Source organism: Ptychodera flava, chromosome 4, assembly GCF_041260155.1.
Source record: "Ptychodera flava strain L36383 chromosome 4, AS_Pfla_20210202, whole genome shotgun sequence".
In the NCBI taxonomy this organism is placed as follows: domain Eukaryota; kingdom Metazoa; phylum Hemichordata; class Enteropneusta; family Ptychoderidae; genus Ptychodera; species Ptychodera flava.
The window spans coordinates 2,214,228-2,230,592 of NC_091931.1; the positions used below are offsets into that span (position 1 = coordinate 2,214,228).

General features: G+C 38.3%; 2 protein-coding genes across 3 annotated transcripts in view; one reads left to right on the forward strand and one right to left on the reverse strand.

The window, feature by feature from the left end:
* LOC139130654 (tyrosine-protein kinase Tec-like) overlaps nt 1-7,507 on the reverse strand; it is a 64,049-nt gene extending 56,542 nt beyond the window's left edge. The window contains exons 1-2 of the mRNA XM_070696398.1: nt 6,741-7,507; nt 1,071-1,184 (exon numbers count right to left, since the gene is read on the reverse strand). Of these exons, the coding sequence (XP_070552499.1) occupies nt 1,071-1,184; nt 6,741-6,899 (273 nt within the window). The 5' untranslated portion in view covers nt 6,900-7,507. The remainder of the gene's footprint in view (nt 1-1,070; nt 1,185-6,740) is intronic.
* Nucleotides 7,508-7,686: 179 nt separating this feature from the next.
* On the forward strand, nt 7,687-15,831 carry LOC139130655 (mediator of RNA polymerase II transcription subunit 7-like). Of its 2 annotated transcripts, XM_070696400.1 has the most exons (3): nt 7,713-7,796; nt 10,070-10,096; nt 14,588-15,350. In XM_070696400.1, exon 3 carries the CDS (start codon nt 14,616-14,618, stop codon nt 15,300-15,302), a length of 687 nt encoding a protein of 228 aa, XP_070552501.1. In that variant the 5' UTR covers nt 7,713-7,796; nt 10,070-10,096; nt 14,588-14,615; the 3' UTR covers nt 15,303-15,350. The 2 variants fall into 2 exon arrangements, with proteins under 2 accessions (XP_070552500.1, XP_070552501.1); XM_070696399.1 differs by lacking the exon at nt 10,070-10,096 and having other exon boundaries at nt 7,687-7,796; nt 14,588-15,831.
* The last annotated feature ends 534 nt before the right edge of the window (nt 15,832-16,365 follow it).

Here is a 16,365-nt window from a genome sequence, read left to right on the forward strand (position 1 = left end):
TTCAAAAACATGACGTTTGTGGGTTGTTATTTTCAGAATATCACAAAACATTACAACTTGTTCCCTTTAGAAACACTAAACAATTTATTTTTTCATTAAACGGGTAACGTTGCCCCTCTAGATAAAGTTTGAAAGGGATGACACACTATGGTTGCATTATGATCAAGATCGAAAAAACAAATGGCGACGCACTGTTCGCAAGTGTCATGGACTGTTGCCTGAAATCAAGAAGACAGGCAAAATCAGCCGAATATTAACATCGACAGCTGAGTAGTTCATTACCAAACTTGTTATTGTGTTGACATATAGCATTTTGTAAAAGGCATTTACTGTGCTTGAGCGCGAGCGTACGTACGAGAGTTCGCCATATTGACGCTACATGGGAAAATATGCGAATAAAATCTACGTCCATTTCTGCAGTTGTCGTTCCCATTCTGCTCAGTTAACAGACATGATTTCACAGAATATTACACAGAAAACATATTTAGATCATATTTGGAGGCACTGACTTCTAGCATTGCAAGAGAAAGGGACGACAAATTTTCCGGTGTGATTCCAGCCGTTGCCTGTGCTTTGTCAACACACTCGAAGCGATCAACCCCAGAAATTATCGCACACTATCATCATTTACGATGGGAGAAGGATCACGAAAAACACACACCGGTTTCAGGATATGGTCATTTCTGTCTTGGTGTCGAAGATAGATGCAGAGAACACTTTATAGTGCCAAAAACAGTGAAGATTCGACAGGACAAACGTCTGCCTTGACACAGAGGTCAAAACCAAGCGACTCACTGGTATCACGTGACCGTGTTGCGCTTTGGCTGTGCGGTCTAGGTGATTAACACCTTTTACAATAGGCGTTTCCAGACCGGTGGATAGAGGGACTGTGGTATGACATATGAAATAATCCTTGTACCAAGGTTTATTTGAAATCTTTCCAGGCATCTCTGAGATATCTGCGTGAATGTACGGACGCATGTCCGACGATGTCTGTTGGGACTAACAAGCATGTATGATATAAGATGCACACATAATACATATTGCCCATAAAAACCTTTCATAGCTACCTGGAAGGGATAACCTTTTGATGAAGGCTTCATATCATAGAAAGCATCATCATCTACTGCTTCAACTGCTCGTATTTCCTTCAAACTTATTCTTCCCTTTTCTTTGCCCCATTTCTGTCAATGGAAAAATATGAAAAATAAATTAGATCAAGACTCCACTTCACTATTTTGATTACTGATAAATACTGATGCATGCATAACTTGTTATATTTATACTTAATTATGCTTCTAATAAAGTCAACATGGAAAGAATCAACATACTAGTTGTCAGTGCACTTTTCATTTCTTTGCATTGTGTGATCAAATCATTACCAAGGTCAGCTTTGATACATTTTCACATCCCTTGCAACTCAACAATATATTCTATATATCTACTTGTGGTCTATCACCAACAATGATTATAATATTGAAACTTGAAGACATCTATAGTTCTTAATATAATTGCGGTCTATCCAACCATAATCATAATATTGAAACAAAGAAAACATATTCAGTTCTTGATATACCGGTACTTGTGGCCAACCATGATTACAACACCAAAACTAAAAGGACATCTACAATTCTTGATATACCGTACTTGTGGTATGTGGCCAACCAAACACACTGACACTAGGAAGGCATCTACAAATTAAGACACTACAGAAATTCAACAAAATGATTAATAATAACAGTATTCTAATGCTGACAACTATAGAATTACTTAATTGGTCAGGAGTTTTAGGCCATCCAAGGGCTTTAAAAGACTGACAGTTTGGCTCACATATATGTACCGGGGTATGACTCTGACCCAACCTCCCTCTTCCCTGTGCCGGGTTTGCAATTAACATAATTTGCGAAAACCACCACTTTTTCCATACACATCAAGATCGTTATTTTTCAGAAGTCATCTCATCTTTGTAGAATTTGCATAGAGTGTTTTTTGATGTTAACGTTCTTGGCTAAATGTATGGCTTTCCTTGGCTATTTCATCTTTCCTTAAAGCTGGCAAACAAAGCAAACCATGTGTCTGTACTGAGTAGACATAATAAATGGCCTAGATTTGCTTAAACTGTGTATTCCTTGGGCCTGAAATTAGGTCAACCATGGATGTACGGTAGTTGCAACAAGGAGGGTGCATACATCTCTTTTGAGAGATATGACAAGATAATACACCAGATATGAACTGTAAATGCTCACGTGTTTCATTGTATATTGCAGTTATGTGTAAATTTGATCCTTTGACACATGTTTGCAACTTCATTGAAAGTATTATGATCAACATAATGAACAATATTCACCACAGATTAAACTCTATAGGTCATTAAGTATTCAAATACGCAATTAGCTGAAATAGAAATAATTAATTTCTTTGACTGCTGTCATTGTATCACCACTTTATATAGCAAGTGTAATTGCCTTTGGTCAAGTCCTTCACACTATATATTCCAAGCTCATTACATATGCAAACTATTAATTAGCAGACATGAAAACTTAAGTGTGAAATGACTTCCAATATTGGTATAACCTGGTATAATCATCAATATACATAGCATGTTATGCCAACTTTGATCAAATAATCCCAAGTATATATCCCTAATTAGGAAAGTTCATTAAATACACAAATTAGGAATTGGCTGAAGCAAAAATGCTTAACGCCTTTCAATAATGTTAGCCTACATAATAGTATCTTTAATGTACATAGAAAGTTTCATCAATTTTGGTCATGTAAATTCAAATATATATCCCTAATTTCAAAAATTCATTAAATATTCAAATTAGGAGCTGGATGAAGTAAAATGCTTAATGACTTTCAATAATGTTCTATCATAGTATCTTTAATGTACCGGTACATAGCCAGTTTCGTCAACTTTGGTCTCGTCAAATCAGATAAATACCCCTAATTAGGAAAGTTCATAAAATATGCAAATTAGGCATTGGCTGAAGTAAAAATCCTTAATGACATTTAATAATGTTCTATCATAGTATCTTTAATGTACATAGCAAGTTTCATCAATTTTGGTCTTGTAAATTCAAATATATATCCTTACTTTCAAAAGGTCATTAAATATGCAAATTAGGATTTGGATGAAGTACAAATTCTTAATGACTTTCAATAATGTTAAATCATAGAATCCTCAATATGCATACCAAGTTTCGTCAATTTTGATTGAGTAAATTCAGATATATATGCCTAATTAGGAAATTTCACTAAATATGCAAATTAGTAATTATCTTTCACATCAGCCCTTTAATAACTTTCATAGCTGATATATCTTGATGTGATCAACATTTGTAGCAAATCTCATCAAATTGCGTGCAATCGTTCTCAATGTATATCCGTTTTTTCTAAAATCATTAATTATGCAAATGAGCAAAAAGTAAGCAAGCATCACCCACCAAAAACTAATCAGTTCTTACCATTTGCAAACTGAATCTATGTACCAGATTTGATTCTGATCTGATGAGCCGTTTTTGAGATATTGAGCCCACAGACAGACAGACTCACAGACAGACAGACAGACAGACAGACAGACAGACAGACAGACAGACATCGCTGCGACATATGCTCACGTGTGTCAACACGTGAGCAAATAAAACTAGTTTGCCAAGTAAACAGCAATTCTCCCAATCTTAGTTGAGTAATCCACTGTCTAAACTTGAAGTTTGGATACCTTCTACATTCTTCAAATCTAGTACAATTAAATGGCAGTGCTTCCAGTGTGTAAATAGGTTAGTGTGGGTTGGTAGGTGAAGGTATGTTGGTAGTTAAGAGTGTTGGTAGGTAAACGTGTGTTTGTATACAGAGGTGTGTTAGTTACTAGTAGCGTATATATAGTGTTGTAAGGTAGAGCTTTGTTGGTATGTAGATGTGTTGGTAGGCAGGTGTGTTGAAGGCAGATATCTACAAGTCATCGTTGATGACACAGTCCCCACTTGTTAATGGGTACTTTGATTACAAGTCCTCAGAGAGGATAGAGTCCTCTTCATTAATTAGGTCTGTGATAAAAATACTTTGATAAAGATGGGTGCTCAATGGCCAAGAATGAGTTCCATGGTGATGAAAATATAAAATCAATGTAGGCCACCATCCTAAAGTTCATTAAATGAGTCAACTAGGAATTAATCAACGGGATGTTGCAAAACATATTTGCATACTATCCTAACACTAACAGATAATCACCGGTACCATATTTCATAAAGTTGGATGCAGTATTTACAACACTATGAGATCAACACCTGTATCAAGTTTCATCAAATTTGACGTTGTATTTGTGGATATATCACTATAATTAGGAAAGTTCATTACATATTCAATTACAAATTAATGAAAATGACACTGATAAATGTCTTTTTCAATATTAAAGCAATGTGAGCCTAACATCTGAACAAAGTTTCATGAAATTTGATGCAGTATTTCTTGACATATCAGCCTAATTATGAAACTTCAATAATTGACATGATACTGCTACATGACGTGAAACAAATTGACGAGCATATGTATGAAATATGTCAATGACAACTTTGAATGATACTGGTGGAAATATGTCTGAGTTATGGCTGCACACATGAGAAAATCGTAACAAAATTGCCGCCACGCAGCGATATTTGATCTTACTGTTTAAAAATACCGTGCAGGAGAGCCAATTTTTTGCAGGCACATATTATGGGGCCGTTTTCTACTGACTTGGCAGGATAACGGACAAGTACGCTCGGCAGGAAAAGGGTTAAACAGCTACTATTACAATATTTGTCAAGAAAGTTTTGGTCTTCTGATATCAAACCTGACCACATCATGAGAAACTGTTGTTTTACCACATGGATACATTATATACACCGCAAAGCAAAGTAACCCACAGCATGACTTGTTGGAATCATTTAATGGTTTCAGGTTTCATCAAACTGTCATAATAAACTGCCAATTTATCTTTGCAGTAGACTTTAGGACAAGCTTATGTTTATGTGAAATGGTTTGAAATGAAATGTAAGCACTTTGAGACAAACATGCACTGGAAGAAAGTAAGTGGTCGGGGAAGAAAAGGTATTTGACAAGGGTTAAGACTAATTCAAGCTCCACGAGCCATGAACCACGAGCCACGTGCCACGAGCCAAAGTTCACAATGCACGATTAGCATGTTAAGCTAGAAATAGGTGCATTTTCACTCCAATTTATTTGATGGATTCATTTTCATGGATAAATCAACATTCGAGCTTCAACACTCATGCCATCTAAATGCATGAACCGGTGACCTGTGAATGTGTGTTATGAATTCTACATCAAGGGGCATATGCAGAAAGGGACTTGAGAGAAATTATAGGGAGGGAGGGCCAGTATTTGTCAAAATCACACTGCGCATAAATTGTAACATTAAAAATTGATCAATCAAAATTCTGTACATTAATTTGTATCTACCATATGGTAAGGTTGCTATATTTCAAATATCTGTGTCTTAAGCCATGATAATATTAAGAAGATTATTACAATACTATTTTTGAGAATTTATGACCTTTGACCTGCCCTATCTCCCACTCTGCAACTAAGCTGTGGCTAATCCTATGTAAGAGTCAAAGACGGCTGGTGTCTATCGAACTGTGACTGGTATGGGACACCGACCTCAGACCCTCAAATCATCTTGTACCTCACTAATTATGCACATCTATATAAATTATAGGCTAGCTAACAGAGGTAGAAGTCTGAAGTTTAGTGGACGGAGATGATTATGTTAACTAAGATTTCTGCTAAAATGTCAAGCGACCAGGATGACATTTGACCTCGATTTAACAAATATTCCGATAAATCAGTAACTACAAGTTCTACACCATTGACATTTATGGACATGAGTCAACCAATGGTGCAACATCCTGTATCTTATTAATTATGCACATGTCTAATTCACGGCTCGCCAATATGGCTAAAGGACTGATTTTTGCTGGACAGCCATCATGGAAGGAATGATTTCAGCAAAAAAATTATGTGCCAGGATGACCTTTGACCTGAATTTAACTTATTTGCCAGTATATTGGTGCAACAGCATTTATATTTGGTGGGATGAGGCATCACATTATGAATTAGTAAATATTTGTCAAATATAATATTATTGATGTTGACAATACCGTAGCACATACAGGGACGGCATAACAATTGGGGAGAGTCACTTTTCCCAGCATCATTTTGAAAAATTCACCCTCCCTCGCTATAATTTTTTTTCTAGTCCCTTACCGGCCAGCACATGTTGAATTCGAGAACACAAATATCGCAGGTCACCACTTCATGCACATACCAGGCGTCTATCAAATGTGATTTAACAGTGAAGATGAATCGACAAATGAATTAGAGTGAAAATGCACCTATTTCTAGCTTAACATGCTAATCGTGCATCGTGAACTTTGGCTCGCGGCAGGTGGCTCACGGCACGCCGCACATGGCTCATGGCGCTTGAATTAGGCTTACCCATTTGACAAAGTGGTATGCTAGCTTAATGGTTTGGGATGAAGAGACTATGAACCTATATGTGTATATATATCATGTGTATGTATGCTTATATCTCTCTATATGTACTTATTAAGTATGTATGTATGTGTGCAATATTAATACATGTATATCAATGTATTTATCTATCCGTTACCTTATTGCCAAGTAATTTTATGCAGTTGTGAAATAAACTTTTAGTTAACAGAAAATGCTTAACTTACGTCCAAATCGCCATCATGATAGCTCAGTGCATCCCTTGTCAACAGAAAGACGCGGCCCTTGTAATTTGAAGGACCCATCCTTTTTTTGTTGACCGATCTTTTGATCATGTAGGCTTTCTTGATAATACTTCTTCCTCCTTCCATATTGGCAGCCGCCATAATTCCCAGAAAAACGTTTGAAATCCACTTTTGTTCACTTTTGCGTATATCACATTCAAAGTCAAACTTAGGAGCTGTTATTGATCAGTTCTTGGTAGGCTATTACAACTACATAATTTCATCGAGATAAGTACTGAAGCAACTGCAATGCGAACTGAATATCAAAAAAGTTTTGCAAGTAGTTCCTGATCCGGGACACAATCAACCAGCTTCAATGATCATATGTTTCACAGTTCTTGATTGCAGCTTGAGAGTTTAGTAGCGTTACCTTATAACGTCAAGTACATTAATGTAAAAAGGATAAATCACTGCACGGCAAGACAAGTTGTTTAAAGCCTCTGATACACCCAACTGCAATATTGGTACACACACTTCCGGGTATGAACATTGAACAACTTTGCTGATGGCGAGCTATCGTAGCAATAACTATATACACGCCGATTACTCCGAACATGGAGCTGGTCGTGTTATTGCGAAACGTACTTCGACACTGAACATCGAAATGTGCGACTCTGTAGTGTGTTTTGGCGACGTGTTTCGTTGGGCTTGCCACTCCGTACCACCGAAACGGGCCGGGACGACTGAACTTATGAACCCACCGCGTGCATGGATTGCTGGGTAATTCATTGGATATCGCAAAAGTAATTTCTTTACATTGGAACGCAAACTCTCGTCAAATAAACCTTTCCTTCAGTATACATTCGGTCAAATTGTAAAAGTACATGGGAATATTAAAATTGTGATTACAATTTGCTGTGTTAAATCGTAATTATTTTAAACACAATTTACACAAGTGTATTAATCACCCGTTGACTGGCTGGTGGTCGCCATTTTGTATTAGATCAGACCGTAATCATCGCGCAAGAGGGAAGTATCGCTCGAAAACACATCCTGGAAGTGAGTATATTTATTGACGGAATAACTGCTAATCGTCAGGTTGATTCTGTGCACAAACGTATCTACCCTAAAGTATTTTTCACTATATCGATGTTGCTTAAGAGGGTCAAGGGTTTTAATGCAATGCACTTTCATACACAACTGACTCCAGCTTGATTTCTACCAGATCGTCCATGTAGCCGACACGAACACGAAGTGTCTGTTACCGGCTACCAAAAACTATGAAAAATAGTAAAGAATGAGCTACAAAATCACTGATTTCTACCAAACCAGTCGCAGTACACACACTGTGACACAGGTGCTCACCACCTCGTCCCATACCATTTCGCATCAAAACCAACTCTTACCGAAACCCTTCCCCCAATAGTCATTTCGCCCCCGAAGAAGTCGACTTCTCTCTCAACTGTCGCCATCATTATAACTAAAAAGCTGACGATAACCCACCGATCGTTATGCTCATCGAGATGTCACCATCTATCTATTCGAGTATTCCTGGGACCAAGGTCTTGAAAGCGAAGACATTCCGAGAAACCTCACAAATTACTTCCATGGAGAAACTAACATAACATAATGCAAACCATCAGTTGCACCTTGTATCATAATGGGGATGGGCCTATAAGCTTGCACAGCTGCACAAATAATGATTGAAAATGTAATTTCATTTGAAAGTGGCTGTTCACACTGATTATAGTAGACTAAGAAAGGTTTTTGATAAAAATTGATATTTTTTAGATATTTATAATCTTCTTCCTCACTAGCTGCAAAACTGTAGCTCTACGGTGAGGTGGTCGGTAGCATTCAAAATAAGCGCGCTGCACGTGGCGCAGCATTTTGATGTGAAATCCCACATATATAATACTGTATTTAGTGGTACCAATTTATCACTCCTGAAGACTAAATACCACACTGGTTACGACACTAACCTTGTCATTTATGGGGTATAGTATTTATTCAAACATGTCGATAGTCTTCCAAAACATTTCTGGGCACTGCCATTACCAACTTCCGGTAATGGCGGCTTCCAGAAACATGCTCAATGTTTATGGAACGCGATCAACGTGCTTGAACAAATACCAAACCCCATAAACGACAAGGTTAGTGTAGTATAGTGTTTAGTCATCAGTAGTGATAAATTGGTATGACTGAGGTGTTAGCAGTTCAAACCACACCGTCTCCTACCTACAGCGTAAGCTGAACGTCATGTGCTAAACAATATGCACGGATTGGACCGCTAATGATAGCCGCAAGGGCAGCTACATGTAACTTGAAACAGCCGCCATTGTTGACATCTCCGTACACCTTACAGGGAGAGTACCTTTGTCCAACAATAGAAAGGTATATTTCATAGCGCAAGTACACTCAGCAATGAAACCTTAGCATTATGAGCATAGACAAATATTTATGTCTAGTACAAGATTGCCGATTGGTTAAGACTGGAAGATTCCATTTAGGAGGGACTGCTAGAGGCAAAGCGAGACCCAGTAATAACTTTTGATTGATCATGCATAGCAGTTCGTTGTGAGAGTTTCGTGTACGCTGTAGAAAAACTTTGTTGTGCACCAGCAAATTGCGTCTATATCAACACCTTCGAAGTTCAAATCCTTTGAAAGTGCACTACTGTAGACTTTGCGGAGTCCCCTAGCATGCACGTAGCAGTACAGGACATTAGCAATGATTTTTTGGATTACACGTGTTTGATCAGATCAGTACTTGACAAACTCTGCTTCAAAAAAAAGGTGTGAAACGATTTCCATTTGCCATAACTAAGTGTTACCGTCAAGATTACGAAGTGTGAACGACCTACCATTTGTAATTGTACATTTTAATCACGGCAAGTACGCAAGTTGCTCGCTAACAATTGACAACTACGAGCTTCGTTTCCATCAAAAATAAAGGGGCAGCGTTTCCAATTACAGGGGTAGTACATAGCTAGAGGGGTGGTCACCAAAAACAGAGGGGCTGGCCGCCCCTCATAAAACCCCCGTGGAGAACCCTGAATGTTATGGTTGAGGATTATAGTGTTGAATTCAATAACCAGTATCAGTGTATCTTGTCTGAGATATTTCTGGTTTATAGCCCAGAAGGGGAAAACATTATTTTGCCTTGTCTGCATCCCGGCAGAAAAGTTTGAGGGACCACGGTTACCTTTGGCCTAAAAAAATTTAAAAAATTTAAAAAATTTTTGCTCGCCGCTCCTGAACCTTCAAGGTTGGTCCAAAAAATCCAGTGAACAAAAATTTTTTTTTCTCTACATGTAACATATCTTTACACAGTAGTACATTCAAGCATGGAGGTTACTGGTAAGTTACCTGTACATGTAATAACATTACACCCATGGTGATTCGGGGATGAGCTGTTACTTTGGGTGAAGTAGTTTGGTAAGAGGTGACCTTGGGGAGAAATAGCATGGGACAAGGTACCAGTAGTACTTAGGACAAAGTTGTTTTGTTAAGAAATGATTTGGGACGACATTATGTTGGGTGACTTGGTTTTGGTACAAAGTGTCTGGACCCCTGTAGACAGTTGTTTACCTGATTGTTGGTTCTCTTTCCTCAAGTAAAAATAGACATGTAAGCAGATGATGCACACATATTGATGAGTTAAGAAACTGATTTCCCTTACAAGACACAATTTATTAAATAAACCAGTATTGATAATTTCCAATTCCAGTCATACATGTACCTGCTGACCTGTTTGTATCAAAATCAATCTTCTATGCCTTTATCGGATGCAATTTCTGAGGGGAGCTATGTTGGCCACCTTTGCTGTACACTTGAAAATAGCGATGTGTTTATGAACATTTCAACTGATTACATGCTCACAATTGAAACCAATGACAGCATTGCTACTTTTAAGTGCAGTGTTTTTTTCTCGACTGCGCAATTGCAAAAAATTGCACATTTCGAGCCATTGCCTGCCCTGAAAAAGGTATTGACTGCGCGAAAAACTGCACACAGATCACAGCAAGCACAGACATCCATACATATGAGGAGGACCCAAGCATAAGTGAATCTGCTGTTGTTTCTAGTTATAATACTCTGTCAGAAAAGACAAAATATCACCTGTCATTCAGCTTTTGGGACATGCATAACTTGAAGTGTACACATAAAAAAGAACAGCCAATGACGTAGTTGCGGTTCAGTGTCCATGGATACCAGTGCAATTTTATGTTCATATTTTGATTGTGATAAAAGTTTGAAAACGGCACTTGAAAACACTATCAGTGACGGAATTATGGAAATTCCAGCTTTAGAATTGTGTAGGCACTCTGCAGGGACGATCTTGATCGCAACAAAAAGTAATTGTTTGATAACTACATATTTTCGTGGATTAAAACCCCCAAAGTTGCACCAAATCATGTCCAAGGGAACAAGTGCATCATACTCTGAGTCTGAAAAACCTGTGGATGATAAAATTAAATCAACAGAAGATCATCATGAGATGGAGTGCCGCCGACTACATCACAAGCTGACAAACATGATGTTGATGATAGTACAGGCTGCATGTGAAATAGAAGACACAACTGAATTTGGTGATGAACTGACGATCGTAATGATATTTGGGAAGCACTTCCTTGGAATGCAAAACCAAGATCAACACTTCCCCTAAAAAGGTCATGTCTGCCCCCCCAAATTTTGATGAATGGGGCAGAAAGTGCCTCTTTCAATGAACATGCAGAGAAAACACTGCAAGTGTATGGCAGATATGGCCCAAAAGTGTTTGTTTCATGTTATTCTTATAAAAAGAAAATTGATCATATATGGCATTGTTTTATACATTATTTCAGCTTGAAAGTGTTTTCATGCACTGTCACTATATTGCTTGGCTGAATGCATCATGCACTGTCACTATATTGCTTGGCTGAATGTATGATGCACTGTCACTATATTGCTTGGCTGAATGCATGATGCACTGTCACTATATTGCTTGGCTGAATGCATGATGAACTGTCACTATATTGCTTGGCTGAATGTATGATGCACTGTCACTATATTGCTTGGCTGAATGCATATGCACTGTCACTATATTGCTTGGCTGAATGCATCATGCGCTGTCACTATATTGCTTGGCTGAATGCATCATGCACTGTCACTATATTGCTTGCTGAATGTATGATGCACTGTCACTATATTGCTCTGCTGAATGCATGATGCACTGTCACTATATTGCTTGGCTGAATGCATGATGAACTGTCACTATATTGCTTGGCTGAATGCATCATGCGCTGTCACTATATTGCTTGGCTGAATGCATGATGCACTGTCACTATATTGCTTGGCTGAATGCATGATGCACTGTCACTATATTGCTTGGCTGAATGCATGATGCACTGTCACTATATTGCTTGGCTGAATGCATCATGCGCTGTCACTATATTGCTTGGCTGAATGCATGATGCACTGTCACTATATTGCTTGGCTGAATGTATGATGCACTGTCACTATATTGCTCTGCTGAATGCATCATGCACTGTCACTATATTGCTTGGCTGAATGCATCATGCACTGTCACTATATTGCTCTGCTGAATGCATCATGCACTGTCACTATATTGCTTGGCTGAATGCATCATGCACTGTCACTATATTGCTTGGCTGAATGCATCATGCACTGTCACTATATTGCTTGGCTGAATGCATGATGCACTGTCACTATATTGCTTGGCTGAATGCATGATGCACTGTCACGATATTGCTTGGCTGAATGCATCATGCACTGTCACGATATTGCTTGGCTGAATGCATGATGCACTGTCACGATATTGCTTGGCTGAATGCATGATGCACTGTCACGATATTGCTTGGCTGAATGCATGATGCACTGTCACGATATTGCTTGGCTGAATGCATGATGCACTGTCACAATATTGCTTGGCTGAATGCATCATGCGCTGTCACTATATTGCTTGGCTGAATGCATCATGCACTGTCACTATATTGCTTGGCTGAATGTATGATGCACTGTCACTATATTGCTCTGCTGAATGCATGATGCACTGTCACTATATTGCTTGGCTGAATGCATGATGAACTGTCACTATATTGCTTGGCTGAATGCATCATGCGCTGTCACTATATTGCTTGGCTGAATGCATGATGCACTGTCACTATATTGCTTGGCTGAATGCATGATGCACTGTCACTATATTGCTTGGCTGAATGCATGATGAACTGTCACTATATTGCTTGGCTGAATGCATCATGCGCTGTCACTATATTGCTTGGCTGAATGCATGATGCACTGTCACTATATTGCTTGGCTGAATGTATGATGCACTGTCACTATATTGCTCTGCTGAATGCATCATGCACTGTCACTATATTGCTTGGCTGAATGCATCATGCACTGTCACTATATTGCTCTGCTGAATGCATCATGCACTGTCACTATATTGCTTGGCTGAATGCATCATGCACTGTCACTATATTGCTTGGCTGAATGCATCATGCACTGTCACGATATTGCTTGGCTGAATGCATGATGCACTGTCACGATATTGCTTGGCTGAATGCATGATGCACTGTCACGATATTGCTTGGCTGAATGCATCATGCACTGTCACGATATTGCTTGGCTGAATGCATCATGCACTGTCACGATATTGCTTGGCTGAATGCATGATGCACTGTCACGATATTGCTTGGCTGAATGCATGATGCACTGTCACGATATTGCTTGGCTGAATGCATGATGCACTGTCACGATATTGCTTGGCTGAATGCATGATGCACTGTCACTATATTGCTTGCTGAATGCATGATGCACTGTCACTATATTGCTTGGCTGAATGCATCATGCACTGTCACTATATTGCTTGGCTGAATGCATCATGCACTGTCACTATATTGCTTGGCTGAATGCATCATGCACTGTCACTATATTGCTTGGCTGAATGCATCATGCACTGTCACTATATTGCTTGGCTGAATGTATGATGCACTGTCACTATATGCTTGGCTGAATGCATGATGCACTGTCACTATATGCTTGGCTGAATGCATGATGCACTGTCACTATATTGCTTGGCTGAATGCATGATGCACTGTCACTATATTGCTTGGCTGAATGCATCATGCACTGTCACTATATTGCTTGGCTGAATGCATGATGCACTGTCACTATATTGCTTGGTTGAATGCATCATGCACTGTCACTATATTGCTTGGCTGAATGCATCATGCACTGTCACTATATTGCTTGGCTGAATGTATGATGCACTGTCACTATATTGCTTGGCTGAATGCATGATGCACTGTCACTATATTGCTTGGCTGAATGCATCATGCACTGTCACTATATTGCTTGGCTGAATGCATGAAAATTAAAGCTCATGACTTAACCCTTTCACCCCCAGTTCCCTGTATACAGGTCCAACTTTACCATAGAAAACAATGGATTTGGGACAAACCAATGGTGGTGAAAGGGTTAAAGTATGGTAGTCTTCTGTTGGTCAGATTTTCAGAGTTTGTTGTAATTTAAAATGAACCATATGGGTTGGGCAAAAGCAGACCACCTAATTTTTCTTTTGATCTTTGGATAACACATTTTTGAAAATGGTTGTCCACTCAGACTACCACAGAAAAAAGTTAATTTTGAGCCCTGCTTGTATACAAAGTGAGTTCAGAAACTTAATTCGATAGATGACAGTGTGTTAATTCTGTTATGTGAGTGAGAGCAGTTTGATATTGCAGAAAATGCTTTCCAAGCACATTTCATCTATAAGCACAAATACAAATCTGTACAGTGATATTTCATACAGTGATATTGATTTCATTTTTTTACCCCATGTAGAACTTGTCATGTGAAGAAAGAGTTAACAATGTCTGGTACAACAGAATCTCAAGGTGTGAGCTCATTGCCATTGCCACCAATGCAGTATATCAACAAGTACACTGAAGTGAATGTGTTAAATGGAATTGCACCTTCTCCACCAGCACCTGTAGAAGATGGCAGTTATTCTATGTTTGGACAAATCTTCCACACTGATGATTTGATTATCAGGCCATTGGAAAGCCAGGGCATAAAGAGACTACATCCTCAAGTCTTTGACCATAAAAAGGAACTAAAAAAGTTGAATCACTCCATATTAGTCAATTTCTTGGACTTACTGGATATTCTCATAATGTCCCCTGGAACTGGAAAGAGAGAAGAGAAATTGTCTGATTTGAGTCTTTTGTTCATCCATATGCATCATTTGATAAATGAATATCGCCCTCACCAGGCAAGAGAAACACTGAGAGTCATGATGGAAGTACAGAAACGACAACGCTTAGAAACTGCTGAGAGGTTTCAGAAACACCTTGACAAGGTTGTAGAATTGTTACAAAACTGTATAACATCTCTGCCAGATGATATGGGACAGTTGGACAGTAAAATTGCTGCTAAGGTTGAAGCTGAAACTACAACTAAACTGCCGTCTGAAAAGAAGGACAAAGACAGAGGTGAACATGAGACATTCTCTGATAAAGATAAACTTATGTGTAATTTAGTGGATTCAATTAACTAGCAATAAGGTAGTACCGGTACTTTTATGTGCATCAAAAGTGAAAGACAAAACTTTAACTATACTCTTACAAAGTCAAGAATAAAAATCAGTGGTCACTGTGCAAAATTTGGTAGAGAAACAAATTAGACAATATTGATTTACTCATATTTGAAAACAATATGGCCACCATCCCTGTGTGTTAACTCTATGGCCATTTTTGAAAAACTAAGATGGTAAAAAATTTTCCTACACCAAGCGCTTAAAAGTGAGCCCCCAACAAGTGGTATACCAGAAAAGTACTGAAAAAAATTGAGATCCGGAAGATTTGTCCCGGAAGCACATTCTACCTTAAACTCTGTTTGTCCAATTGGTTGTGTATGATCACTTCAAAAGTAAAACATTCACATTGATCAATATAGGAACAAAGTATCAATTTAGGAACAAAATTTCTAGTGTAATTCAACAAGTAATATAAGTGTTGTCATTGTAATTTTAAACAGTTTATCCATTTGAATTAAAACAACAAACTTGTGACGCAAGTATATCTGTACATTTCAGTGGGCTGTCATTGTGTACTAACAATTTTCCCTCAGACATATCACAAATTTTGCAGTACTCATGAACATGTCTGAACAACTCTACTCTGAAATTTTGTGGCTGTGTTTGTTTGGGAAAACATTGTTTTAGGCAAGCTATTTGCACAAAATGCATGTTCAGACAATGAGTTTTAGCAGGTCTAGTTTACTATTAGCCCCCATATTTATATGATACATTGAAGTCCACCCTGGTTGACCACAAATAGACACAAGTAGTCATACAAAATTGTATGTGATAGCGCCCTCTACAGCCAATAAATAAATAAAATGATCAGACTTAATGGTGGGAAGAGGCCAGCAAGAAAATATTGTATCTATATATCCATTCCTCCACCCCAACCCTCATCAGCGAAGAATCTCCTTGAGATAAATAAATTAAGTGCTCTTGGTTAAAAATAAAGGAATTCCTGAGACACCGTATGCGGATTTCTTGAAGTTGTAATGTTACCTGAGGCAGAACATGAATATAAATGGGAAACAAAACTAAT

Bases quoted from the DNA above. Each gene is read 5' to 3' on its own strand.
- LOC139130655 (XM_070696399.1), top strand. From the start codon at position 14,616: ATGTCTGGTACAACAGAATCTCAAGGTGTGAGCTCATTGCCATTGCCA.